A 25,615-nucleotide genomic window follows, 5' to 3' on the forward strand; every position below is an offset into this window, starting at 1 on the left:
TTTGAGTCAGAACAGGAAGTATTTTCCTTGTGATAAACAAAATATATTGTTACTGTTCAGATGTAGACAGCATGTATGCTGAGCTAACATGTCGGGACACATGGTGTTGTGGGGGAGCTGCTCGCCACAAGTGCTGAACTTGTGTTGGACTCAGGTGGCGCTGTGACTGTACTCTGACTCATCGCTGCAGCACCGGACGCTCTACACTTGTGGTTTTTAACGTCCAACAGTGTGTGGCATCCCACTTACTGATAACTGCACTTAGCACTGATGTCAGCTGATGTGAGGGGGCATCACATTAGACCAAAAAATATACACAATTCCTGATACGGCTCAGCTTCTGCACTTTCTTGGACACCCAAGTGGCAAAAACACTACAGCTGTTTCTCATGGGCTTGTGTCATAAATCAGCGGTGAATGGCTGGTTTAAGGGTGGGTGCTAAGGAGCAGATGTACCCGGCTAAAAATAGCAGGAAAGGCTGCTGCCGGACAGCAACGCTAAAGCTCAACATTGCAGTTTAGCACAAAGAGCTTATCAACAATACCGTCCACCTGCATAAGCCTGAGTGCGGCCTGGCATCAGCATTACTGCACGGGAAGTGACTGAGTGTTGTGCAAACTGAACGTCCGCGCATGTCGCTGCGTCTGACTCACACACCCAAACAACGGCCAGAACCTGACCACATAATCCAGACACGCTTCATTTTCCAATGAGCTGAACGTTCATTATCAGTGTGTCGTGGCCTGAGGCAGAACGCTCCCTCCTCGGTGCAGTGACAGCCGCCGGCCGCCCTGATGGAAAAACAAAAACCAAGATGGCACAGCAAACATGAAGTCATTATGACAGGCGCGAGTTCAACAAACTAGGACTCAGCACACTAAGCAGATTTTATCAGTGTTTTCTTTTAGTCAGGATCTTCCTCCAAATTAAAGAACACGCTGAAATTCCTGCGTTCAGCCTGATAAAGAGCAGGAGTGCGTGTACGGGACGCTGTTTGTGTGTGTGCACACCTGTTTGGGTGTACTGTAGGGTCAATGTAATTGCTTAACGCAGAGGCTGGCAGTGTTTAGAGATGCCAAATTGGGCCTCTGGGAGTCACTATAGCTCACAATCTGACTAATGAAGGCCAAGTAATCAAGCTTCAAACTCATCAACCATGTTTGCAGTAATTAAAAGGTTTATGTTCAGCATCAGGAGAGCCGTTCCACTCTGTCCGTCAGTGTCACAAGCCAGAGCTGATGCTTGCTACTTCCAGGGGCCAGAGCCAAAGTAGGAACATTTGACACAAATTCCACCAGTCTAATTGTCCATTCAGTGTATATAATAATAAAATGCCACAATAAAGACCCTGAGTTACAGTTAGAGGTCCGGTCGGTGCATTCATACTCCGGCGTTGAGCCTACAAAGATGTACACAATGACGGATATAAATCCAATAATCAATTGTGTGGCAGGTTCTGTCTGCCTGCATCATCCTGATCTATTCTGTCCTGTGGGACTCTGAGGAGGAAAAGAGGGAGGGCTGTTAAAGGGAAAAAAAAGCACACATGCTCTGGCCTTCAAATCTGCATTTTTATACACCGAAATCACAGGATTTTCCAAAGAAACACGTAATATTACACACCAAAGAGCTCCAGATTTGCATGCTTTTGGCATTCAGCAGGAGCTGCAACCTTCTGAAAACACACCTGCCGTATAAAAGACATTTTACATGTGGACGGACGTGATTTGTGATGATGCACAATAGCATGCGCGTGCTGACTAACTGGATTAGAGCTTAACACAATATTTGGTGGGATATAGTGTTACACCCTCTGTCAGACATGCTGACATCCACAAGGATTTTACCCAGCATGCAGCGGGAGAGGTTCTGCCACTACAGTTCTCCTGGGATCATAAGTGACCTGATGAGGACATCAGACTGTGGCTGTTTATCTGTTTATGCGACGTCCACCTTTATTTAAAAACGAGCGTTGAACCAGCGTGAGAGAGCCACTAGAACTGAATTAAAAATCTGCAAAAGTGTTTATAATTCAGATCCATTCGTGATTATTCTTTAAAGTCTTCTGGCTATGAAAGACTTTGGTGTATCTCATTATAAACCAGTGGTGTTTCCAGAGTACCAACACATCTCTGTGAGAGGAATAAAGGAGGACACACAATGAACCAGAGAGCGTGTTATATCTAAGGACGGGGCTCTCTCTGGTGGCCGAGCCTTGCTAGTGTTACAGCTCATCGCAAGTGGGATCTCGTGTTAAAATAAGCACTTTAATTAAAGGGGAGGAAAAAAAAGACAATTAAAAAGTAAATCATAGCTATAGTTTTTTAATCGTCCTGTGTGAGGTGGAACACGCGAGCTTCTGTGTTTCCCAGTGAGCCGAGCCTAATGCTGTGGGTGCAGACTGTGGTGCTGAGGATCCCCCACTGCTTCCTTGATTACAGCCAGTGGTTGCTTTGCAGCAGACAGTTAAAATCAAATGCCACTCTCTCACATATTACCACCATTGTATTTAGTTGTAGATCAATTCCCTTCAGCTGTGCCATTTTACATAATGAATGCAGCGGCTTTTGATGTGTTTGCCTGGTAGGAGACTGAGGCACGGCAGGAGGAGCCGCTGGAGGGCCTGCTGTTCTTACCTTATTGCACTGTAATAGTTTGAAGACTGCATTTAGTGGGAATAATGCGGCTTGTTGTGCACAGAAAGCATTTGCAGCACTGATTGTTTGTTCTGTAATTCATTACTGAAATTGTATTTAAGTGAAATAATAAATTTTTTGTGACATTTTACATTTTTTTTCTTTGTAAGCCAAGCCTAGAGGTAGCTCTTCTTACACGATATCAAACAGTACCAATTTCTGGTAACAGCCATTTGATTCATTATTTGCTATTAGTGGGTGAGGCATCTCTGTAATGAACAAATACATTATTTAACAATCTGGTGAAATCTAAAATTTCATAGCGGAATGTAGTCAAAATATCAAATATACTCGTTTCAAGTAGGGGGTCATGAGATACTTATATAGGCGATAATTGACATTTTAAAATTTAAACTTTGATATAATGTGAATAATGATATAATGTGAATAATGCATATGCAATCATATGATAACTATTCAGTGCACACTCCCACATAGCAAGTGGATTGCACCTTAATTTCATCATAACATAGGGAAACACTCGACCAACATCAAGAAAAGAATTATAATTTATGTGTATTTTATAGATATAACATCTTTATTATGACATATTATACAGACATGTTGCACATGTATTTATATATATTTTTTAAAAATGTTATTAGTTTTTATTAAGTTTGCATAGATATCACCATAATATTGTTATCGTCAGTTTTTTAGTCACAATAATCATGTAAGCAAAATCTACTATCAATGTAATTTTATTTATACATACCAGTGACTTGGTGTCACTTTTGCATTAAGACCATTTTATTGCATCTGCTTGAGATTTAACAGCTTCATACACACATGAGACGTTTATGTAACAGTGCATCACATTAATATAATTTATTTTAATAGAACCTTAGCTAATTTATTGGCAGAAAATTAATTGTCAAAGTATTTTCACAACTGAATAATTGAATTGAGCTTTGTTTGGCCTCAATTTATAAGACTGTAAATTAAACATTAGTGCTTGGACGGCTGGTCAGGCAAAGACAGATATTTAAAAATGTCACTTTGGACTCTGGGAAACTGCTGTTTTTGCTTTGTTTTTGGATGTTAAATAGACCAAACAATTAAAATTTATTGACTAAATACATCATCATCAGATTAATTAGCATTTTGTAAATTATAGCTGTAAGATAAATGCTGTGGAGTTATAAGTACAGTGCAAGAAAATGTACTAGCTTTACTTTTCACCACAAAATAATAGTAAATTTCCAATACGTTATCACAAAAATAATGACTGACTAGATTTTGAGAATTAAAAACACATACTTTACATGCTCTATATGGAAATGTTTCATCACTTAGTTAATCTGCAGTACAACATTTTATAATGTGACCCTTTATCTTTGAATTTTAACTATCTGTAAAAATCTGCATTTCTACTGTACAATAAACGGTAAAGAACATGAACTTTGTGTTACAGCATGATACCAGGAAGTTTGTTTACTTTATTTAAAACTAGGAGACTGTAGGAAAGACATTTACTGAAGTTAATTGATGTCTTAGACAATCACTTACTGACTCCAGCTGTGCATCCTGGACTGAAACCACATCCAGAAGCCACTTGTAAATCTAGTGACAGAATAGTTGCACCTCACCTCTCCGATGCAGTTAAACTTTAGTCACATAAAGCTCAGAGTGAGTAATACATTTATAACTGAGGGCGTTCCTCACACCGGAGCCAAGACATCGACATGTTGTGATATTTACTGTAGGACCTTTGTGCTTAAGTGAGAGATATGAAGACTGAGACGGTGTTTGTGGCCGGATCAGCGGCGCATTGCGCTCGTGTGCAGCCGTGATTCAACTGATAACAGAATAACTTTGTTAACTCTTGCCAATATGGAGTGTTGCACAAATGCCAAATCCTGTTTGACTGATGCATAAAAAAGCCATTTTTCTCACTTAAGCTATTACTTGTTGAATCTCTGTGGAAAACGAATATAAATAGTAATAGAGTCAGCAGTTATGAAATCCCATCTGTGTGTGTGTATGGGCAAAGAAGTGTGTATTTAGCATTCATACTAATCTATGCTTGTAATCTGTGACAGAGCTCCTTCTCCAAATTCACCCTGGACAGCGACTGTGATTGGCGGCGCAATCAGAAAAGGTGCCAGTATCACAGATGCTGCCTCTCGACTAATTGCATGAAGGCGCTGCGGTGCTGAAGCGCAGGTGCTCGTTCTCTTTGTGAAGTCACTTTGCTGTGGTTGGTTTCCTTGTGTGACTTCTGAGCAAATACTTTCGGAGCTCTTCTTGGTGGGATTTTGACAGCAATTTTAAATACAGTGAGGATAAACAGGCAAACAAAGGGTGCGTAATTAGGGAATGTGAAAACAAGGCAGTAATATAGCAAAATACTACTTTATTTATTTGCAAGGCACAGTGAGAGCCAGCTGCTCTCCAGGACGATGCTCCCCCGTAGCTACAGCAGCCACATTTGATTTAAATCACCAAAACAGCACTTCAATGCATTTTCACTCGCACTTCAGCAGGTATTATCCAGTCTTAACCACCTCAGCTAATGATATTCATTACACTGACATGGTCAAAACATGATTATTGCACCGTGTCTTTGGTTGAAATTTCTACAAGACGTGAACGTCAATTGCAATTCTGTTCCCTCTTCACCAAACATTGTTTCGACATGGATAGGACACAACATGAAAAGGACAAAAGTGGGCGCTGCAGAAAATTAGACGAAGAGAAAAAAAGCCGGAATTGTACTGCTTAAGCCAAAAACATGTATTTGGAGCAGAGAAACAGCTCTTCCCTCTCTACCCTACATCACTAAAATCCCTGAAGACAAGCTAGTGTACACATCTGGCTCTTGGCCACGTGCCCATGCCCGCACTTTCAACAGGCAGTCTGGGATTTGGTTCCTGCTCACAGTCCTTGTGTACCCTCTGCCTGCTGCGAGCGCCAAGCCCCTGAGTCATGTTGGTGACGTCCGCTAGCTCGCGCCGCTCGGACAGGGCGGTCACCATGTGTTCCAGCTTGGAGCGGATGGTTGAGTAGTGGTACTGGCGCTCTTTGGTCAGCTTATGGAAGCAGTCCTTTAAAGTGGTGTCTGGAACCGCCTGGGTGGGCCAGATCTGCCTGGAGGACGCCAAGGAGGGCGACGTGTCCTGGTTTGGCAATGAGCTCGTCGGTGTAACGAGGCTGGGATGTTGCGTGAGCTGGAGGTCAGTCTGGGTGTCACCGTCTGCCACCGAGCGGCTGGTCTGAGTTGAGGCGTGGCAGGAGACGGCACTGGAGGTCACCGCCTGTTTCTCTGCAGGGAGATGTTGAGCCGTGCTGCCAGCCAGGATCTCCTCCTGCTGCTCCATCCAGTCCCCTTTAACGGTGGAGGAGTCGGACAGTGGACCGGCTATGTGACGATCCGGAGACGAGGGTTCACGTGGAAGCTGCACCGCTAATATCTGAGGCTTCCGGCTGGGTGTGCTGGTCAGACACGCCGGCTCCACAGGCCTCTCTCTGGCCAGGTGAGGGGAGGAGGAGTGTTTGATGAGGAGGTGCTCATAGATGCCACTGTTGCGGACGCTGGAGGGTCCACGAGTGTTTAGAGGGAGCGACTGTGCGTAGAGGATGCGGAATTCCTCATCAAATTTCTCTGTTATCTGACCAGAAAGCTCAATAAGGTTGCTGCTGTTCAGTTTACCATCAGTCCAGTTGAACCTGAAAGAACCAGAAAGGATTTAACAACATGTATGACTGAAAGTAAGCAGCTACCACTGCCCAAATCCAGCAAGAAAACCGGATTTCTTTAGTCTGATAAATCTGGGGGAGATACAGGCCTCATAATACGTAGTACAGGTATTTGACATTAGAGGAAATGGTTAGCAGGCTTTTACCTGTAGGAGCCTGTAGCCACTCTGTTTCCATCAATCAGCATGAACCTCTCATGAACTTCCCCAGTGATCCTCGCTCCGGATCGCATGTAATAAGTCGTGCCAGTTACGGTTCGCACTCTCATTTGCTGTCGAAATTGAAAGCATGTTTTAATATGATGCCGTGCGATGTTCATGTTGAGCACACAGAGCCACACCCAGCTCAACCGTACCAACCACATACCTGAAGGTCATCTAGACCAACGTTGACATTTCTGCACATCTTGAGGAAAGCGGGAGCGCATGATTGGTCCAGCAGGATGTAGACGGGGACTCTGCGGTGGGAGCATGCCTCCTGGAGATCCTTAAAGATATCCAGGTCTGTGAGGGAGTCAGTAACTATGGCAATCACCTGCAGTGGAAAATTACAGAGGTAATATAATAGAATTCCTTTTAGGGCGGCAGCCGTGCTCTTCCAGATGTAGCACATGATTGTGTTTTCATTATTATCAAATACAAGGCCTTATTCAAACAGAGCTGCGAATCTCTGTCAGACACACTCCCCGTAATGTGTGTGCTGATGAGCTTTCTATTGACTGTGGTCTGTTACCATGGCAATCAGCGGTAACGCTTGGTCAGCAAACAAATGACTTTTATACAGGAGATAAGTAGGTGCACTGTAGGGTTTGCCTCCATTTTCCTGAGCTTTGTTTTGCACTACGAATTCTCTCTTTTTTTTTTTGTGAGGAGGAATAGAATTTCACATGCTGCGGTGAAGGTTGCGTGTCGAGGATTAGACACGGATGTTTACATATCTTTGATTTATTGCCTCAAACTGGTGCTATCCACATGCTGCTTTGTCATAAGCACCCCGCCTTATTTGGATGGCAGTGTGTGGATGCTATTTTTTTTTTTTTTTTAGGAGGGTGTAAAACAGTTAAAATTCACAGAAATACAGGACACAGGCTGTTCTTGTGAGCTGGCGTACGTGCGTGCTGTGTGGTTACAGTCAGTGGCTCCTTTGTACAATAAAGACTGAGTGCACTGATGGTTTAACATTACAAAAGAACAACGATCCTACAGTCAGATTTGGATTAGACTGTTTTTCTAAGGTTTCAACCAGTAACCAGCACATGATATGTACACAGCGCCACCTTTTAGCTATAAGCCAGAGAGGAAATCCAGCGTTTAAAGATTTCTAATGAACGTGAGAAAGCAAATTTTCGTGGAGGGGAGCTAAAGCAAGTCGAGGCACATCTGGTACGCAGGTTCTATGCAGGCCTGAGGTGCTGCTGAAGCTGCAAATTCCCTCCATACTGGAATGTCTCTTTTCAAAAACCAGAAGCTGGACTGACAGCTCCTGTCAGGAACATCACAATAAATATTCATGCTCTGCTTTTTTTTTTTTTTCTTCTAATCTGCGTGGTCAGTGATTTATTCTAATCAAGATTCAAAAAAAAAAAAAACTGAACTTCTAATATTCACACTGATCAAAGAAATTCCACTGGGACAATGTGCTGTGTATTCAAAGAAGATTTTGAGTTTTCCCTCCAGGAACGTTTCAGAAAGTGACTTCAAACACACACTGGCTCATTTTGGGCTGGATGATAAAATGTCAAATATTTTTGCTGCCAAAACCAACCACCCCAAAGAAAACTCCTATTTATTCCTATGTATCATCTTTAAGTGTGGAAATTCCATGAGAGCTATAGGACAGTTACACAAGAGTAGTGCAATAATGTGAAATAATGGTGGAATACAAAATAGAACACAAATAAATATATGTAATATTTTTAAAAAAAAAAAAGGGGGGGGATATGGCAGCAGGATATAACATTTTAAGAAAATATTAGAATTAGTTAGTAAATTATAATGACTTATAACAGAATTTTTTGGTAAGTTGTTTTTTCTTAAAGTTTACCTCTTTGGCACTTTTAATCATGCGCCTAACAGCCTCCTTGCAGCTGTAGATACACTCCCCGTAGCTGGGCTGGAAGTGCGCCACGGCCCGGGTCACTCCCCGGTAGGACCCCGCGGTGAAGGCGGGCCACCCCATCTCCAGCAGCGGCGGCTCCACGTCCGACACTTCGGGGAAATAGGTGACGGTGGAGCAGTCCACGGAGCTGCTGAGCGACTGCTCCAGCCCCGGGTCGTCCCCGTGGACGGACGCGCACCGCGGGGGTACCGCTGCGCTCCGGATCCGCTGGATCTCATCGTCCGACAGAAAGTTGGAGATCTTCTCTCTGCGGAGGAAGTCCAGAAAGTTATCCAGCCCCCCGGACAGCAGCTCCTCCAGAGCCAGCCGGTGCCTCTCGTTGTACACCTCCTGCAGGTTCAGCTCTCCGGCCCCGGTGAGTCTGGGAGCCGCCCTCAGAGGTGAGTCCTCCAGGCACTGCGACAGGGCCATTCCCGCTTCTCTTCCAGTCTGATAAACTTCACCGTAACGCAGCGAGCAGTTAACGTCTTTACCTGCAGCAGTAAAAAATTCGTATTTTGTTGTTTCCCTCCGTTCCTGTCTGTCGTGGCTCCGTATTGGCTGCCGGACGTTTGTCAAACCGGAAAGTCGTCCCCGGGCTCGTCGAGTCGCGCTGTCAGTCTAATGTAAAGCGGGTCTCATTGGCTCGTTTGGAGGCAAACAAGCTGCTGTTCGTCCCTCTGCTCTGCCCTGATCCGGTTACACCACAGAGCAGGCCGAGCAGGAGCTCCCACTCCGACGGGTTTTCCTGATCTCACGGATCCCAGAGTGGATCCAAACAATCTGACCTGCTGCTTTCTGGCACTTTAGGGTGGAAATACACACATAGAAAGCAGTTTTTCCAACTTGCTTATCTGGTGCAAAGGAGCAGCATTTTTAATTTTATGCCCTTAAATTTTTAATATGCTGGTCGCTCATCAGTGGTGCTGTTGGTTTACAGAAAACAGTGTTGCATAACTGTTGACATTCAGTTTTTTTATTGTGTAAAGGGCTTAGAGACAAGTCAACACAATGAATGTTTCCGTCCAAATTTTCAGAAAACAATAAAAATCAGATTTTTTAAAATAGATTTCACAGAAAAGTGGGAGTTTTCATTTTATACCTGCAAATGCCAAGTTTATAGTTGAGCACCTTTGTCAGTTTTCAAGGGAGGAAATTAGGGTGAGTTTAGTGACAAACTTAGATTGAGGTCAAAGTCAAGAGAAACACACTTCAAAAAGGCCCAGTTCTCCCACTGCATACCTCCAAACAGTCCAACTAATTACACAGAATGCAAATAATATACAGCTCAAAATCTTCTACTGCACTCAGGCATTAGAACTCAGCATAGATCTCTCATCTCAGTGCTTGAACAGATCATGCACGACTACACGTCTCCCTCCTGCACACCGGAGCCACAAGGTGGGTTTTTGTTTTACTGCTGGGTGATTCATCTTCCCGATGGATAATCTTTGTGTTCCTGACTGTACACTGCTACAGGCAACGTCTGAACCCTGTCAGGACAAACTGGGAGGGAAGAGCAAATCCATGTTCTGTAAATACTACAGGCATGTTTCCACCCTACACCCTGCATTATAGCAGACATTGACATTACATTTAAATTGCATTTAGTAGTGTGATTTTCAGTATAGCCTCCAGCTACAGTCTCCCTACCTGTTACACATACATTGAGTCTAATGTATACATGTATAAAACCGTTATGTTGCTAGAATAATCTTAAGTAGACATAAAATTTGTCCATAATACTCAGTGGCATTAGAGTGACCTAATCATACATAATGTGAATTCTGTATTCCTGTAATATAAAAGATTCATCTTATACAGCTGTGACTTCTGGATGTACTTTTTTCATATGATTCTACATTTTTGGAACCTATAGTTATTCGTTGTTTACCTTTTTTTTCTATCAGACTTTTATTCTAAGCTCATTCCTGTCTGCTTTGGGCTCGTGCGCATTTCTCTGTGCGCTTTTACGCACATAAGGCCAACAAGGTCATGAGGGTCGCAGTCGCACAAACGTTATTTTACACAACAACGCGTGAGTAGCACTGGTAATCTGAATCGGGGAAAATGTCTTAATGTGTTTTTACTGTATAAACGGACAGCAACAACTAGGCTACAGTTACTGTGTGTGTGCGTAAATTGGTCTGCCACTGTTACGCGTGTGCGTAAATGTCTATTTTGAGCTGGTAGGCTAATAGGCCTGTGCTTTAAATGACAATTCCCCACACGATTAATATTCATAGTAGCCCATCAAGAGATTTTTTTTTTGTGAAGACGACAGCCATCTATTGAAAAAAAAAAAAAGCATGTGACCTAATTAAAAGGACCTTTTGGGTGATGAAGCTCAGTGAAACTGCAAATCACGGAGCTCCTGTCAAATTCCAAATTCACACAATACAATCCATTTGCTCGGCCTGCTCCCCGGCGCCATTGTAGCTATGTATAACCCGGTGCACCCCTATAACGATGTACCCAAATGTGCACCGGACTGAGTATACGTACCCTCCTCCCCCTTCCACAGGCACACACACACACACACACACACACACACACACACACACACACACACACACACACACACACACACACACACACACACACATCCCCATCTCCTCCCCGCCCCTCTCCAAAATTTTAGATGAAAGGGCTTTTGGATTTTGGATGACGCTCCGTATCACGTGTTCATAGGAAATACACTCGCTATAATTTTTTTGGAGCTGCCTCGTCCTGCACCGCCGACCATAGTTGTTTTGCCGTCTTCATACAGTGTAGCGGAGAGGTGGAAAGGTAATGTAATGTAATGTACCTTGCCGTGGTCACTGACGGGTTCACGCCAGTTCACCGGGTTCACTTGAGGAGAGCTCCCACCCCCTGCTCGCCTCCTCTTCTTCTCAAAGCGCAACGATCGGAGCTAATCCAATATTATTCATTTATATATTAATGTCGGATTCCATTTTTTCCTAGCGACTGCTGAGGTAAGGACCCATCTACTCTTACAAAACACGAATACGTCTCATTACGGACGAGGTGCGATCTCCAAAGTTGTTTACTGAATTATGTGTCGCTATTGAATATTGAATTTTCATCTGGTGCTGTAGTGAAGGCAGTTTATATGAAGTCGCCAATGTATAAAATGGCGACAGTAGGTGGAGGAGGGGGGTGGAGGATTTTTGGGAATATTCATAAGGTTATATAGAGTGCCAGATCGCCTTTGGCAAGTCGGCTCCGAGGCGGTGTGTTGCCCCACAGCCTTGTGAATGGAGCTAAACGGGTTAACTCGTCAGTTTGTTACAGTTACAACAACGTCTGGCTCAATTTGCGCTCCTTCTCGCGCTATACAATGTGGCGTATCTGCTTATTTTATTGCACAACGCGCTGTGTTTCCCCACTGTGCTGCGAGTGTGAGTGCTCTTAGTTGTGAAAGACTTCTGAACGCAGCGCTATAGCAGCCGTATCGACTGGTTTTTATTGGAAAAAAAGCCTCCGAGTTCATAGATGTTCAAACTGTACGCCAAGTATCAATTTACATGTATTGATCGCTCACTCTCTACAAATTTCCTCCTTGTGCCAGAGCTGAAATGTAGGCCTGTGTTTCTATGCATAGGACTCTTTTTCTTTCATTTCCTTCTCTTCCTCCTACCAACATGTGCTGCTGCCCTACACGCACACACACACGCGCGCGCGCGCGCACACACACACACACACACACACAAACACACATTATTCGTATGGCAACCTCTGTGAGGACATTGATTGACATAATGCATTCTCTAACCCCTTCAGCCAAACATACCATTCAAGTGCCGAACCTCAACTCTTCACTTAATCTAAACCTAACTCTAACATTAACCCCTGAAGCCCTCAAAGGGCTGTGACACAGAGAGCACAGGTTCAAAATGTCCTCACTCCAATGGTCTAAAACTCAAACTGCCTCTTCTAAACCCATTCAAGTTCTCCCCTCCTCCCGATACACACACTGGAATATGTACAGTAGGCAGAGCTGCTCATTTCAGGAGATATTTTGCAAACTGTGGATGATCGGTGAGGCGTCGTATTGGAAAAATATCAGTTCCTGTAGGTCACATTTTCTGTCTGTACATAAATATTGACCCAGGTTTGAATGCCATGTGTCTCCCTCTGCCTTTAGGGGAGGGACCTCTGCACTGACTAATGTTGCCTCTGTGAATCATGTGTGGGTCCAGTGTCCATAACACAAGAGACAACCCCAAATTATTCGAGCAGACAGCTAGACAAGCATGATTCACCGGTAATTTTTGGAATGTATTTTTAATTATTTAAGCGTGTAAGCCGGTTACATATAATGTAGGTCATGGAAATGACTGCGCAACTCTTTTGCCATTGAGGTTTTCCTGAGAGTGTAGGTGTTTCTGTGGGGAGTGACTCCAGTGGACATTGCTGCACTCCGATAGTTAATTTTGCAGGCGTCTGTGATGACGGGCAAAACAAAGGTAAATGAGCTCTTGCTGTGCAGCTCCGGCAGACTGGGTTCAGCTTGGCCCGGTGAGTTCACTGTGTGTGGAGGTTTTCACTCCAGCAGGACGCTTACACTGGGGGAATGTCAATTCCCTTTTGTGGATCCCTGGGAACGGTCTTCCATCTCCCTTCTCGGAACTGCTCTAATGAGGCCAGGCATATTGCCTTTCATCCCGCACTCCCTGCAATTAGGCACAGCTCATAGTTTTCGTTATGGCCACAGCGGAGTGTTTGTATACACAGGCACAATGTAGTGGGCCAAGAGTGCCCACTCCCCTCTGAAAAACAGCATCTCCTCACATGCCACCCCCCCCCCCGTATACCTGCAGTACTGTACTTTTCGGGATTTGGTGCTCTGATTTCTAACTGCAGTCACTGTGGATGTTATGTTTGTGTGTGCCTCCCACAGCTCTAAATGAATCCTGTGCCAGAGAATACCAAGGAAGGTCATATGGTCATGATTTGCAGATTTAGCAGACATGGAGTGTATAACATTCCTTGAGTTCAGGAAAGAAAATCAACTATCTAATGCCAACCAGATCTATTTTGCAGCCGTTTTTATACAAACAAGCATTCATGATAGCGGCATACCTCATGATCCTCACAGCAAAGTCTCCGAAACACAATGCTGACTCCTATTTTTCCCAACAGAAAGGACGGCGTTCTATACAGGTTCACTTTTATTTGGGTCTTTCATCCTTTTTGGTATTGCTTTTGTCATCGGACCAATGCCGTATCGAAGCCCAGACCGCTCAAAAGCCCCACTAAAACAGCATGTTTGCACAGTTCCAACCAAAAGAAACGTCCATGCAGTGTTGGGGGGGGGAACCTTGGGGCTAGTGGGGGAAAGAGCCCCTGCCACTTTCTCTGTCCCATGCAAGAAAGGTTTGGTCAGCAGGAGCTGGCATTTGCCAGGCTTTGGCAGTTAGAAGAGGCTGTGATGTCAGCCATTTTAGGACGGACAGTACAATGTGCGGTATGCCGCCATCTTTCTTCCTTTTCTTCTTAAGTTGCCAAATGAATGCCTGTAGTCTTGGCTACAGAACTGAAGAAGTTATTCATCAAAAGTGATGTAAAAGGATGCATGACTCAGAATTTTTTTCTCTGCGCACCATGGTTTATTTGTCTGTCATTCATCTGGGCCACAGATAGAAGGGTTGGGAGAACAATGTGAGATTTCAACAGTGAGCGCTCATATTAACACTAAACAGGGCCATCCAGCAAAGATGCTCAGACGGGCAGAGTGCAGTGGGTATGTACTGTACCGCCTCAGTCTGCAGGCCTCGGCACTCATTTAGCAAGACAATAACACTGACAGCAGGTCATTTGTAGCCTGTTCAGCTGCGATATTCCTTTCATCAGTCCCTGTCATCTGCAGAAGAACGGTGCAGCAGAGATTTTTGCGCCTACACGCCCCGAACGAGGAAGAAAAGGGCGAAGTCGTTATCGCAGACCTCACCCAAAGTTATCTGAAAGAGACTTAAACCATGAATGGACTTTTCAAACATGGCTGGCAGGGCATGTGGATTAAGTTTGTCCTGCACCGGATGCAGTCCAAGCAATTCAGTGTGTATGTGTGCGTCTTGAGGTTGGTGGGTGTGGGCGAGTGACTCCGCTGTGTGTGTGGCGTGGTGGGCAAGGGGAAGAGAGGGGTTGCCATGGCAATGTTAACACATGAGTGGCACCACCGACCGGTCTCCCAGTGGACGAGGCTGCAGTCATGGAGGTAAAGGGGGGTAGAGCGAGTGTGTACGAGGTGGAGGAGAAGGACGCGGACGAGCTGGCTGGCAACACCTGCGTCTCAGACATTCAGACACTAATACAAACACATCCATGTAAAGGAGAAAAAAAAAATAGGAGCCCACAATGGAGACCACACACTGAAACGCATATATCTTCAGCTGGACGGGCGGTGAAGATGCTGATCACTTGTGCGCCGTATTAGCACCATGCTAATGACCCTGATGACTCTGAATTGTTTTTCAGTACACGTAACATTGTAGCTCGACTCTTATTCATGCCGGCAAGCGTACAGTGGCATTCAGACACAAATATGTCCCCAAAACCGAAACCTGTACCACCTTACTGTCAGGGAGAACCTCACATTGGTCCACACCGGCAGCATGATGGACAGAGCAGATACTCAGACACGCAGGAAACAAAACAATTCGACAGTCAGCCGTCTAAAGTCTCCCAGCACTGGATCACGTTTCCCTTATAAATGAGGCGCCATTGTTCCCCATCTCTTCTCTGTGCAAGACAGTAATTGCTCTCTGTCTCTGGCTTATATTTGGGTGTCCAGCTGATCCACTCACATGACGTTAATCTATTTAATGGACATTTGGCAGAAAATCTTCCCACTAAACAGATTTTTTGATCATTCAAATGTATCTGCCAGGAGTTTCCCCCCTCTCTGAACCCAACCCCCAGCGGACTGCAGGTCATTTTTTTTTAAGGGGGAATGGGAGCTGGTTTTCGAAGCAAGACTCTCAAGACAGCGGCGGATCACTGTCAGAGCAAATTACACACTAAACAAATGTTGTCATAAGTGAGAGAATTTATGCTTCTTCTTCTTTTTTTTTTTCCTTTTTTCCCCCCTCTTAGCTCTTCTGCGACTGTCTCACCGAGAGACTCCTTGCCAGTTATTCGGTTCAAAGAGAAAGATTTTCAGAACGGTGCAGGTGCTAAATGTTGTGGAGGTGAGGAGGGAGTGTGTGAGGAGTGCGTGTGGAGATGTGTGCCTACGAGGTGTCAGCGGGGAGGAATATTGAAACAGCACAGCCTGTCATCATCATCAGTCATCCTCTCACTTCACTCCCAAATGTCTGAGTTTTGTCTTCCTTTGTCCTTCTTCCTCCTCCAGCCTTCACATTCTCATTCATGTGACAGGCGGCACAACAAAAACACCAATCTCTGTTTGTTAATGTCAACTGTAGGTGACCCAACGATCTGGGAGTGTCTGAATCAGTGGACTGTTTTGAATTAAATTTTAATGTCTAGCAGCCACTTTGCAGCCTCGCCTCCCTTTCCCGTTGGTAGCAGCTCGCTGTAGATTGGGCATGTTTTTCGTGTTGTAATATTGTAATTACTGCAGCAGTTTATGAGGTGATGAAAGGGAAAACATGCTGCTTTCTTTCAACTGGTTTGCTGAAATGGGAGCAGCGCACTCAGCTGTTTGCCATTTAAAAGTGTAGAGAATATAATTAAATATTAATGAGATGTAAATATAATATTGTCATGGAAATGGCAGCGTAAGAGAGCGTAAGGGAGGCCCTCCTGTAAATCTTAAGGCTGCTATTAAATCAGGCGGAACGTATAAACCCCATCAGAATTTAAACCTAGCCTAATCCCATTTGTTTGGAAACGCTTATTTTCGAAAAGTTGAATGGTTCAAACGTGGTTTTAGTCCGGCGAACAAGGCCTCTCTCGTGGGTGTTCAGAAAGCGAGTCTGAGAGCTCTGCCACTTTCCCTCACTTCAGATACGACTCCCCTGGTCCGCTGAGATGAAAAGAGTTTCCTCCCCCTGTTCCACGGAGCCAGTGCCAGTGCGAGGACATACGACACACCGGGGACAGTGATCGTCTGAGCGTTGTCTACCTTCGCCGCTGAAACACAAGGCCGGGCTTTTCAGAGGGAACCATTCAGTGGCTCCCTGTCTGGGAAGCCCTTGTCTTGTGTCTGATTGCACGTCTCGCTCGCCAGATAAAGCAGCCCATTCTTTTGATAGGTGACCTGATTCTTTATGTAACCTTTCTCAACTTTTGCCTCGTCTTAGGTTTTCTCTTGCAGGAAGTGGAGTGTTTTTTCGGGGAGGGGAGCTTCTGTTCTAGGCCAGCGTTTGTGTCGTCACAGACCGCCGTCCCCTGCGGGGGCTGCCACACCAGCCACAGCCCATAGCAAATTACCTCCTCCGTCGGTTTATTTCTGGAACATATAGCGCACTGTCTGTCAGACAAACAACGTAATCAAATCAGATGCCAAACTGAGCCAACACTGGTTTTTCACAAACTTCTATAGTGACATCTCTCACACAGATGTTTCGGATGTGCATGACTACATCCCTCTGTTGCGTGAAAGCTGACTTCTAAATCCCTCATTCAGTGGAACAAACTCAATGAACGCCGTGTCCTCACCAGGGGTTAATCGAGTGTGCCGTCAGAGGATATCATGACCTCTCTGGCGGCAAAACATACAGCACATGCCCGCGTCTGGATGCAGTGAACCGGGATTACTGCATAAGATGCCGGTGACCTAGTTTTTTTGTCGTTTGTTTTGTTTTGTTTTAGGTTGTTTTAAGAAAAATTCTGTCAGAAAGCAGCAGCCGTCGGTAGAAATGAAAAAGGGGTAGTTAGAAGGAGGACGTCACAGCCTGTCTGGGATCAGTGTGTACTGTTATGCAGTCATTTGAGGGTTTTAATTCTGGAACAGGTTCATCTTTTATTTACCATCCAGCCGGCCATGGTGAGCGTGCATGTGGATGCAGTAAAATGAAAGTCTGTGAAAGTGCTTTTGACTGTGTACAAACACAGAAATCTGCTGAAAGTATGTGAAATGATTTTCTTTGTAACCAGCAGGCTGCAGTACAAGGTGTCGAGGTATGCTGGGTTTGGACAGAAAGCAGGTTGCAGCTCTTGAGTTTTTGTTTTTAGCAGAGTAATGAGCTTGCAGGGGAAGGTAAAGCCTGACTGATATGGATAGATGATGATAGGATGAGACCAGTTTTTCAGCAGCATGTCACACATCAACACTTCTCCAGCGTCGGATATGAAGATGAGAGTGTATGCAGACACTCTGTGTGTGTGTGTGTGTGTGTGTGTGTGTGTGTGTGTGTGTGTGTGTGTGTGTGTGTGTGTGTGTGTGTGTCAAAAGTTCATGCAGAGGGCAGAAGGCTGCAGAGCTGCGCTTCTACTTTGATATTTTCTTTCATTTATCTCACATGCTTTGTACTTTACAGTGTCAAAAACGGCTGCTAAATCCAGCCGCACCACTGATGAAACACTGACTACCATGCATCCATTGTCTTGTCCAACAAACAGTGTTGAATATTTGTGGTTTTGTGACAAAACAGAGGAATGTTTTAGAGTAATGCAGATGAGCAACGTTGAAGACTGCAGTGACAATCCAAATCCATCCTTATGGCTGGAGAATTACAGGAAGGGAAAGCCAGTGGAAGTGGTTTGCTAATGGGTTTGTGCACGCAGGGATCTGTGTATTGTGTTTGTATGCATGCGTGCATCGCCGTGCCGCTGGCTGAACAAATGTAGGATGAGACAGATCGAGCCGGCAGCTTGTACGTGGCTTCAGATGTATTTGTAGTAACCTTAGGAGAATATTTCAAGTCCTCCGCTGTGCTGTTTGTTGGCTGGCTGCTGCGACACACACATCAGACACGCTAGTCACCTTATTTCCATCTTGACACTACATTATGTCTCTAAGGTGCATTGTAAGTTGCAATGTAAAACACATGGCTCTCATCCAAGTGTGGCAGTGAAATGCTCAAAGGGAAAGTCATTTAACCTTCATATGTGTCCTTTACAATATCAAAGCAAGGGACGACCACATGCATGTGACAAATGTGGAGCAGGAAATAAATGTATCCCCCTCAATTTAAAATAATCATGTACACTCAAACACAATGCAAACAGATTTATTTTTGTCAGATACAAACCTGTGTGCATATTTTGCATATTTGCAGTAACTGAGACAATGTGACAGAGTTGCGAAGGTTAGACACATTCGACACTATCAATTTGGAGTGAAGTGCATCCCACTCAATAGGTGCAAAATCCCCAGGGTGGTCTGTGGACGGTGTTTATTTACTGAGATTAACCCTTTCCTGGTGGGAGGCAACAAACCCAGCTCATCATATTTATGTTTGTGATATTAGCTTCAGTATTTAGCTGCGTTTTTTTATGCCACATTTTGTTAATATCATTAAGCTCCACTAAAAATATTCCTAAGGTCACATAGCATTACTGTCTAAAAGAGCCGATCCCGTGGAAGCAGGGAGAAAAAAAAACAAGAAATATCACTGAGATTAGTCCGTCATTTCTGGCTTTGTCGATTGTTATGGCCTTCTTTCTGAATTCATAAAAAGTGACAGCTAGACAGAAGTCTGTAAATCCAAGTAAATAACCAAAACACACTGACAGGCTGCATTGTTCGAAGCCGTGTGTGTGTCTTTGTGTGTCTGTGTGTGCAAGTTGAGTGCTAAATTATTTTTATCGTTGCAAATCTTTTTCTATTTAGATTACCTTGATATACTTAAGAGTAAACATTTTCACAGTATTGAAGAAATCAGCCCAATGCAATTTTTAAAATGTGAATAAATTATCTTGATGCCATTTTTTTGCACAATGTCAAGTGAGTGAGATTCACGCTGCCTCTTTCTGTAAAGTCATTAAATGCGACCTTCCCTTTTAATTATGAGCATAATGTGAAATAACGTTTTTAAATAAAGCCCAACACTCTTTTATTTTGGTGCTGTAATTGTTGATAAACACTACCTACACTAATCACACTGTATTTCCACCTACACGTATTACCCTGCGTGGAGCTACCAGCTTCCTCTGCATCCAGCTCACTGTAATATGTCATGTATAAATATTTCAGACTACAAATCTGCTTTTCCTGTTTGTCAGGTTTTTATTTCTTATTTGCATCGTGTTCACGGTGAATGATCAAATTCCCAGTTCTCACATTACACTCCTCTGTTTTCTATCTTCTCGCTGTGCCTGACTGCCATTTCTCTCTTTCTGTAGCTGCTATGTTAAAGACGGGCTGAAAGAGTCACATGTCTTTCTCTTTTGTCCTCTTTCCTCGCAGGTTCCCGGGGAACTGTTAAACTTGTCCATGTGACAGCAGTCCTAAAGTGGCAGAAGGCATGAAGCAACACTGTGATATTATAGTGGCTGGTCCATGACACTAAACTCCATTCAACCCTCTCCACTATCCACCTGCCCTCTGTTCTCATCACACCGGACAACCAATCACTCACTCTCCCATTTACACAAAGCTGCACTATGGCCAGCAAGAGGAAATCCACTGTACCCTGCATGATACCATCCAAATCCAAACATGTGCGTGAGGAAATCATACTGGGCTCGCTACCAGAACTCCTACCAACAATCCCAGAAGATAGCATACTCAGCATCTCTGGAGAAGAGTCTGGCCATTTCTCTCACAGCTCCTCCAAATCTGAAAGTGGCAGTGAGATGCAGAAAGGAGGCACATACAGCTGTCAGACTTGCTGTTTCGAGTCCAGAGATCTCAACTACTTTTTGGATCACATGCACAACTGCCACTTAGACTTCAGGGCCCAGCCCACCTTCTACTGCCTGAACTGTGGGGTGTCTGTCGTCCGCTTCGAGGCTCTCGCACTGCATAATGCCACGGCCCACCCTAAGATAATGGAGGGCTTGGCTACTGCCTCTCTAGCCGTCAACAAGAGGGATGGAGTAACAGCTGTGGAGCAAAGCCTCTTCACGGACAGCAGAGAAGAGTCCAGAGAATCTGGGATCTCCCTCACCAAAACACCAATCGCAAAGATGATGAAAGCCAAGGGAGAGCACAAAAAGATTGTGGTTTCTCACACCGTGGAGGTACGGAAGATAGACACTGGAAAGGATGTAGACCCCAGTATGCTGACAAATGTGCCTGAACTCCAAAACGGGGCTCTCAGTGTTTCTGCTGCTGCCCCAGCTATGCCGAGGACCACTGTCACTCATGTGATTACGACGACAGTGTCCAACCAAGTCTTTCACCAGCACACTCCCTCCCTTTACTCTCCCCCTTCCTCCAATTCCAATAAAGACCTTCCAAAGGTGATGATCCCCCTCAGCAGCATCCCCACCTACGATGCTGCCATGGACACCAGCAGCTTTCTCAAAACATCCTTTGGCAAGTTCCCCTACCCGACCAAAGCCGAGCTCTGCTACCTAACGGTGGTTTCAGAGTTCCCCGAAGAGCAGATCAAACTGTGGTTTACTGCCCAAAGGCTCAAGCAGGGCATAAGCTGGTCTCCTGAAGAGATTGAAGAGGCCAGAAGGAAAATGTTCAACACCGTGTTCCAAGGTGGAGCACCCCAAAAGCAACCCACTACACCACGGCATGTCAATCACTTTGTAACCCACCACACTGTCACTGCCCATCCAGGCTCAAAAGGACCAAACTTTCAGATGGCCAGACTTCCATACGGCAGTTTAAAGCCCAGGCCTCTCGGAGTCATGGCCACCCAGGCCAACATGTCAACCAACCCTCATGTCACCAGGGTCTCGTATTCTACTCCAATTGCCCCCCCACGGTTTCCATCTGTAGTCAGAACAGCACAGGTACTGACCAAGAATTCTGAACCCACTGTGGAGCCAGACAAGAGCAATGGCCTGGACATGCCTGGAAGCAGCGGTTGTGTCAGTAGCACCAGCAGCAGTCAAAGCAGCAGTAGCAGCAGCAGTTGCAGTAGTAGCAGCAGCATCAGCAGCTATTCCAGCAGTAGTAATGGTGTTGACACTATCACCAGGAAACCTGTGCACAGCAGCAGCCCAACCAACAGCATCAACAGCATTGCTGCATGCTCTACTAACATTAGCAATAATGATGAGCACTGTGTTACTGACACTAACGACAAACCAAATGTCAAAAGCACCAGTTTACCAATCGGATTGGAAGGTTCCAATGGTACCAACAGTCAAGTGATCATCGACAACACCAGCAAATCCAACGTCACCTGTAACAATCACAACAGCAGCACCATCAGTGCACAAGAGCCAGCCCCCACCGCGAAGCCCGACAATGAACACAACAGTTACATTCACAAGACCAACAACAGCAGTATTAGCAGTGAATACCCCAGTTCTACCTGTAATGACAGTGTCCCTAACCTGAATCATGCCAGCAGATCCCCAACTGAAAGCACCAGCACCACTGTCATTACAAAAAGCAGTTCAACCATTTTAGATGAGGATAAATGCAACAAAGACTTTCCCATAAAAGGCATGTCAATCCTACAGCAGCTCATTAAGGAGGAGGACCCGTTTTGCGGCGACAAAAGCCGCCCAGAGCTCAAAGTTGACCCTATCAAGATCAACTTCAAGAGGCTGAAGATGAATGAAGCAGAGACTACATCTGAGATTGTACATCACGAGCACAGGTCTGAGATTGCCGAGGTGTCGGCTTGTCAGCCGTCTTTCTCACCCCCGTGGGGCAACAAGACACCGCAGCAGCTGCACATCCTCCGACAGGTTTTCTCCAACACCCGCTGGCCCAGCAGTCAGCAGTACGAGGAGTTAAGCGTCCAGACAGGCCTTCCTAAGTCCGAGGTGGTGCGCTGGTTCAGTGACAGCCGGTACAGCCACAAGAACGGGCAGCTGAAGTGGCTGGAGACCTATCAGCGACCGCCTGCAGAGTCAGAGGACGCGAGGGGCCCCGGAGACGCAGGGGCCGAGTCACCGAAGGAGACTCCAGTGGTCCAAAAGAAACTTGTTGAGCAAGACATGAACAAGCACCTTGAAGGAGCAGCAGGACTGAACTCAGGGCAGCGGGCTGTGTGGCAGGATTCATACTCACCGCTGCTGGGTCTGATGGGATCCGAGGGGAGCGACGAGCGAGGCCAAGCTGAGCAGTCAGCGCAGCCGGGAGACCTGCAGGACACCTGGTCAGAGCGAGGAGAGGACCACCAGCAGCCAGTGGCCAGCCAGGCACTCATTGAACAACAGACTGATGCCAATCAGGCCAGGTACTTGAGTCATAACAATCCATTTACAAACTACTGAAGTAAGATACACTCTTCATTCACAGTGTCTTGTGATATTTTACAAGCTTAGTGCTATTTATCAGTCAAGAAAGCAAAAACAATGTAAGACAGATGGAATGATGAAAGCATGACAGCTTGTTGTTTGTTGCGGCTGCTGCGTGATGTACAGTAGAAAAGAAGCAGGAGAAGTGTGTACAGGTACTCATGCTGAGTAGCTTATTCAGGCAATCAAAGGTCTGTGTTTAAGAAGCTATTTTTAGATAAGGAGGAGTCCCGGTTGCTGAATTATAGATTGAGAGCGCATGCTAATATATGTGAATAAATCATGACAATTGTCTTTGGTGAGATGGATTTCCGAAAGGCAAGTTAACCCGTACACAGGCCTCTTTTTACCCCTTGCTAACAATACCGCAGTAAATGCAATGCAACTAGAACTTTCCAATGGCGTCCTCACGATTTGTGCATGTTGTGTTTGCCTGTTTGTGTGCGTGTGTGTTGCTGATAGGGATCGCCTGAGGATGGAGCTGCTGGAAGTGTGATGAAGCGGCCCAGTCTCGCCAGAGGAACGTGATGTTTAAAGGCTGGCTTGCTCCCCTTGCCGTAGTCTGAAATAAAGAAAAAAGTAAAGAAAAGAAAAAAAACAAAACAAAAATGAGTGTTCATAATGACAGCAGATGTGATTGTAGCTGGACCGTTGGACTCTGACTGTAACTGTGAATACCCCCCACCCCTCCTCCTCCTCCTCCTCCTCCTCCTCCTCCTCTTTTTCCATCTGCCATCACTTCCTGCCATCGTCAAAAGAAAAGAACTTCTCACCTTTGAGTCCTGTGATGTTTAAGCCTTTCATGCTTCTTTGTGGTTGTGTGGGGAGGGTGCACAATGAGGTCAGTACGAGGGATCAAAGAAAAGAAAGAAAAGACGCACACTGACTGGAAAACTGACTTGAATGAGCGAAGATAGGGTAGGATATGGGCCGAGAGATATTGTTTTTGGGTCAGAGGGAGAAATATATATATGATTGAAACTGCACTATAAAAGAGGGTTTGTACTGACTGGACAAACAAAAGATGTGTCAAGGAAATGTTATTGTTGGCTTTGTGATATTTTTTACTTTTTTAGCAACCAGTACTTCAGCACTGCCTTGAATTTTACTTTTTCCGTTATTCGGTTTTTTCAATTCTACTTACTCTTCTATAGTCACTGTAAGTCCAGATGCAATCAAACATGTTTTATTTAGATCTGTATAAATGTTGGTGATCACTTTGCAGTTCAGCTACACGCAAGAGACTATATACAATGCACTAATGAAGACAGCAATGCTAAAAATCACACTGCTCCACAGTAAAGGTATTGACAGCTCTGTCAAGATCAATACACTACACTGCCCTGCAAAATGAACAGAGAGAAGCCTGTCACGCTAACGTTGCCTTACTCAGCTCTGTCCATGTGTTTATATGACCTGTCTGTCCATCACCTTGCTTTCCAGCTACCGTGCTGTCCAGAAAAAGAAAAAAAAAAAACAGGAAAGAAAAAAAAACACGCCAGTGCATTGATGGTCACTGTTGGTCTATATCTGTGAAAAAATCTTGTGCTGCTTTCTGTACACTTGGAGATGTTTAACTTTAAGCTGTAATTGTATGAAATATTGTTACTGGCAAAATGTTGATAAAAGCAAAATTATCAATTTGATCCCTAGACACTGACAGAGTGAGATATTGTGCTAGCTAGAGAGCCAAATGAGGAGACCTTTGCTCTCCTCTGAATTTTCTTGTGTTTATATAAACATACAGTCACTACATGAATCCTACTAAGCTGCATCTTTGTTAAGCTGCTAATAGCTAAGAACGGTGCTATACCATCCAAAGTGAAATTGGAGGTTGATCTCCTACCAGCAGTGTATGCACTTGTGTCGAATGTTACAAATTTATTTTGGTTTGAGATAATGGAATCTGGACTTACGGTGTTATGATCACTTAAAAACTTTTATGAAATAGTCTGATCATAAAGCACTGTTGTATCATCCTTTCTACACTTCTGAATCTTTACAGAATAAACTGAATACTCACCAAGCAGTCAAGCCTCATTATGTGTTCAGCACCTTGCACCAGGTTTGAATGTGAAATCCAACGTGGATACCAAATTATTCAGTGTGATGACTGTGAAAGCAGCATGTGCAACACAACGCCGGGTTTGGAGGAAAAGCTCACAGCCTCACCTGCTGGTAAGAATCTGAAAGTGCACTTAGAGCTGATTTAAAAACACTGGTGTTTCCATGGCAAGCAACTGTTGCAGAGGCAGAGTAACCTATTCATTTAGTCTGTGAGGAGTAAAGCGAGTTATGCAGACTTAGGTATGCAGATGGTGGATTTAATGAAGGATGTGCACTGTGGGCAAAGTAAAGGGGGCTTCCAGATGTTTCCAAAGAAAGGAACAGCACTTCTCAGGAATGCACATGGTTGCATTAAATCCAGTCGCACCACAGTTTGTTTTTCCAACTCACGACAAAGTGTTTATTGGACAGCCATTTGATTTTAAGGATTATTCAGTTCTTGGAAGTGTTGCTCTTTAAATTTAGTTAAATCTTTCATAAAATGTACTACGCTTTTTGAGCAAGTCCAGGCCCATCTTGCCATTTCAAGACACTAAAGATGTTTTTTGATGATGTAAATATTAGGACTGTAACTCTGGCAAAACCCTTCTCCATGAATCCTCCTCCAAAAGCAACAGGCAGCTGTGCCACATGGGGGCCCTTTGCTCAGGGAGAAAGTCTGTTTTGACAATTCAGTCAAAAGGAACCCTGGTGTTTCGGAAAGTGCTAAAGATGAGAAACTGACATGAATTAGAAGAAAAATAAATGACAAGTACACTGCATA

At 44.7% G+C, this 25,615-nt stretch overlaps 2 protein-coding genes across 4 annotated transcripts; one reads left to right on the forward strand and one right to left on the reverse strand.

The window, feature by feature from the left end:
• Positions 1-5,036: 5,036 nt before the first annotated feature.
• fam83d (family with sequence similarity 83 member D) lies at positions 5,037-11,440 on the reverse strand. Its single transcript, XM_023278351.3, has 5 exons — positions 11,303-11,440; positions 8,440-9,297; positions 6,763-6,930; positions 6,543-6,667; positions 5,037-6,366 (listed from the first exon to the last, which is right to left on the reverse strand). Exons 2-5 carry the CDS (start codon positions 8,923-8,925, stop codon positions 5,499-5,501), a joined length of 1,647 nt encoding a protein of 548 aa, XP_023134119.2. The 5' UTR covers positions 8,926-9,297; positions 11,303-11,440; the 3' UTR covers positions 5,037-5,498.
• On the forward strand, positions 8,610-24,814 carry zhx3a (zinc fingers and homeoboxes 3a). Of its 3 annotated transcripts, none has more exons than XM_055010500.1 (3): positions 8,610-8,894; positions 19,817-22,724; positions 23,248-24,814. In XM_055010500.1, the coding sequence occupies exons 2-3, from the start codon at positions 20,014-20,016 to the stop codon at positions 23,279-23,281; spliced, it is 2,745 nt and encodes a 914-aa protein (XP_054866475.1). In that variant the 5' UTR covers positions 8,610-8,894; positions 19,817-20,013; the 3' UTR covers positions 23,282-24,814. The 3 variants fall into 3 exon arrangements, with proteins under 3 accessions (XP_054866475.1, XP_035807868.2, XP_023134124.2); XM_035951975.2 differs by lacking the exon at positions 8,610-8,894 and adding an exon at positions 11,129-11,283; XM_023278356.3 differs by lacking the exon at positions 8,610-8,894 and adding an exon at positions 11,331-11,471.
• The last annotated feature ends 801 nt before the right edge of the window (positions 24,815-25,615 follow it).

This window comes from Amphiprion ocellaris, chromosome 5, assembly GCF_022539595.1.
Source record: "Amphiprion ocellaris isolate individual 3 ecotype Okinawa chromosome 5, ASM2253959v1, whole genome shotgun sequence".
NCBI lineage: Eukaryota > Metazoa > Chordata > Actinopteri > Pomacentridae > Amphiprion > Amphiprion ocellaris.

Coding starts and splice junctions, on each gene's coding strand:
- fam83d (XM_023278351.3), bottom strand. CDS start 8,925: ATGGCCCTGTCGCAGTGCCTGGAGGACTCACCTCTGAGGGCGGCTCCC. Junction 6,668..6,762: donor TTGGTCTAGATGACCTTCAG/GTATGTGGTTGG, acceptor CAATTTCGACAG/CAAATGAGAGTGCGAACCGT. Junction 6,367..6,542: donor GTGGCTACAGGCTCCTACAG/GTAAAAGCCTGC, acceptor TGGTTCTTTCAG/GTTCAACTGGACTGATGGTA.
- zhx3a (XM_055010500.1), top strand. CDS start 20,014: ATGGCCAGCAAGAGGAAATCCACTGTACCCTGCATGATACCATCCAAA. Junction 22,725..23,247: donor ACTGATGCCAATCAGGCCAG/GTACTTGAGTCA, acceptor TGTTGCTGATAG/GGATCGCCTGAGGATGGAGC.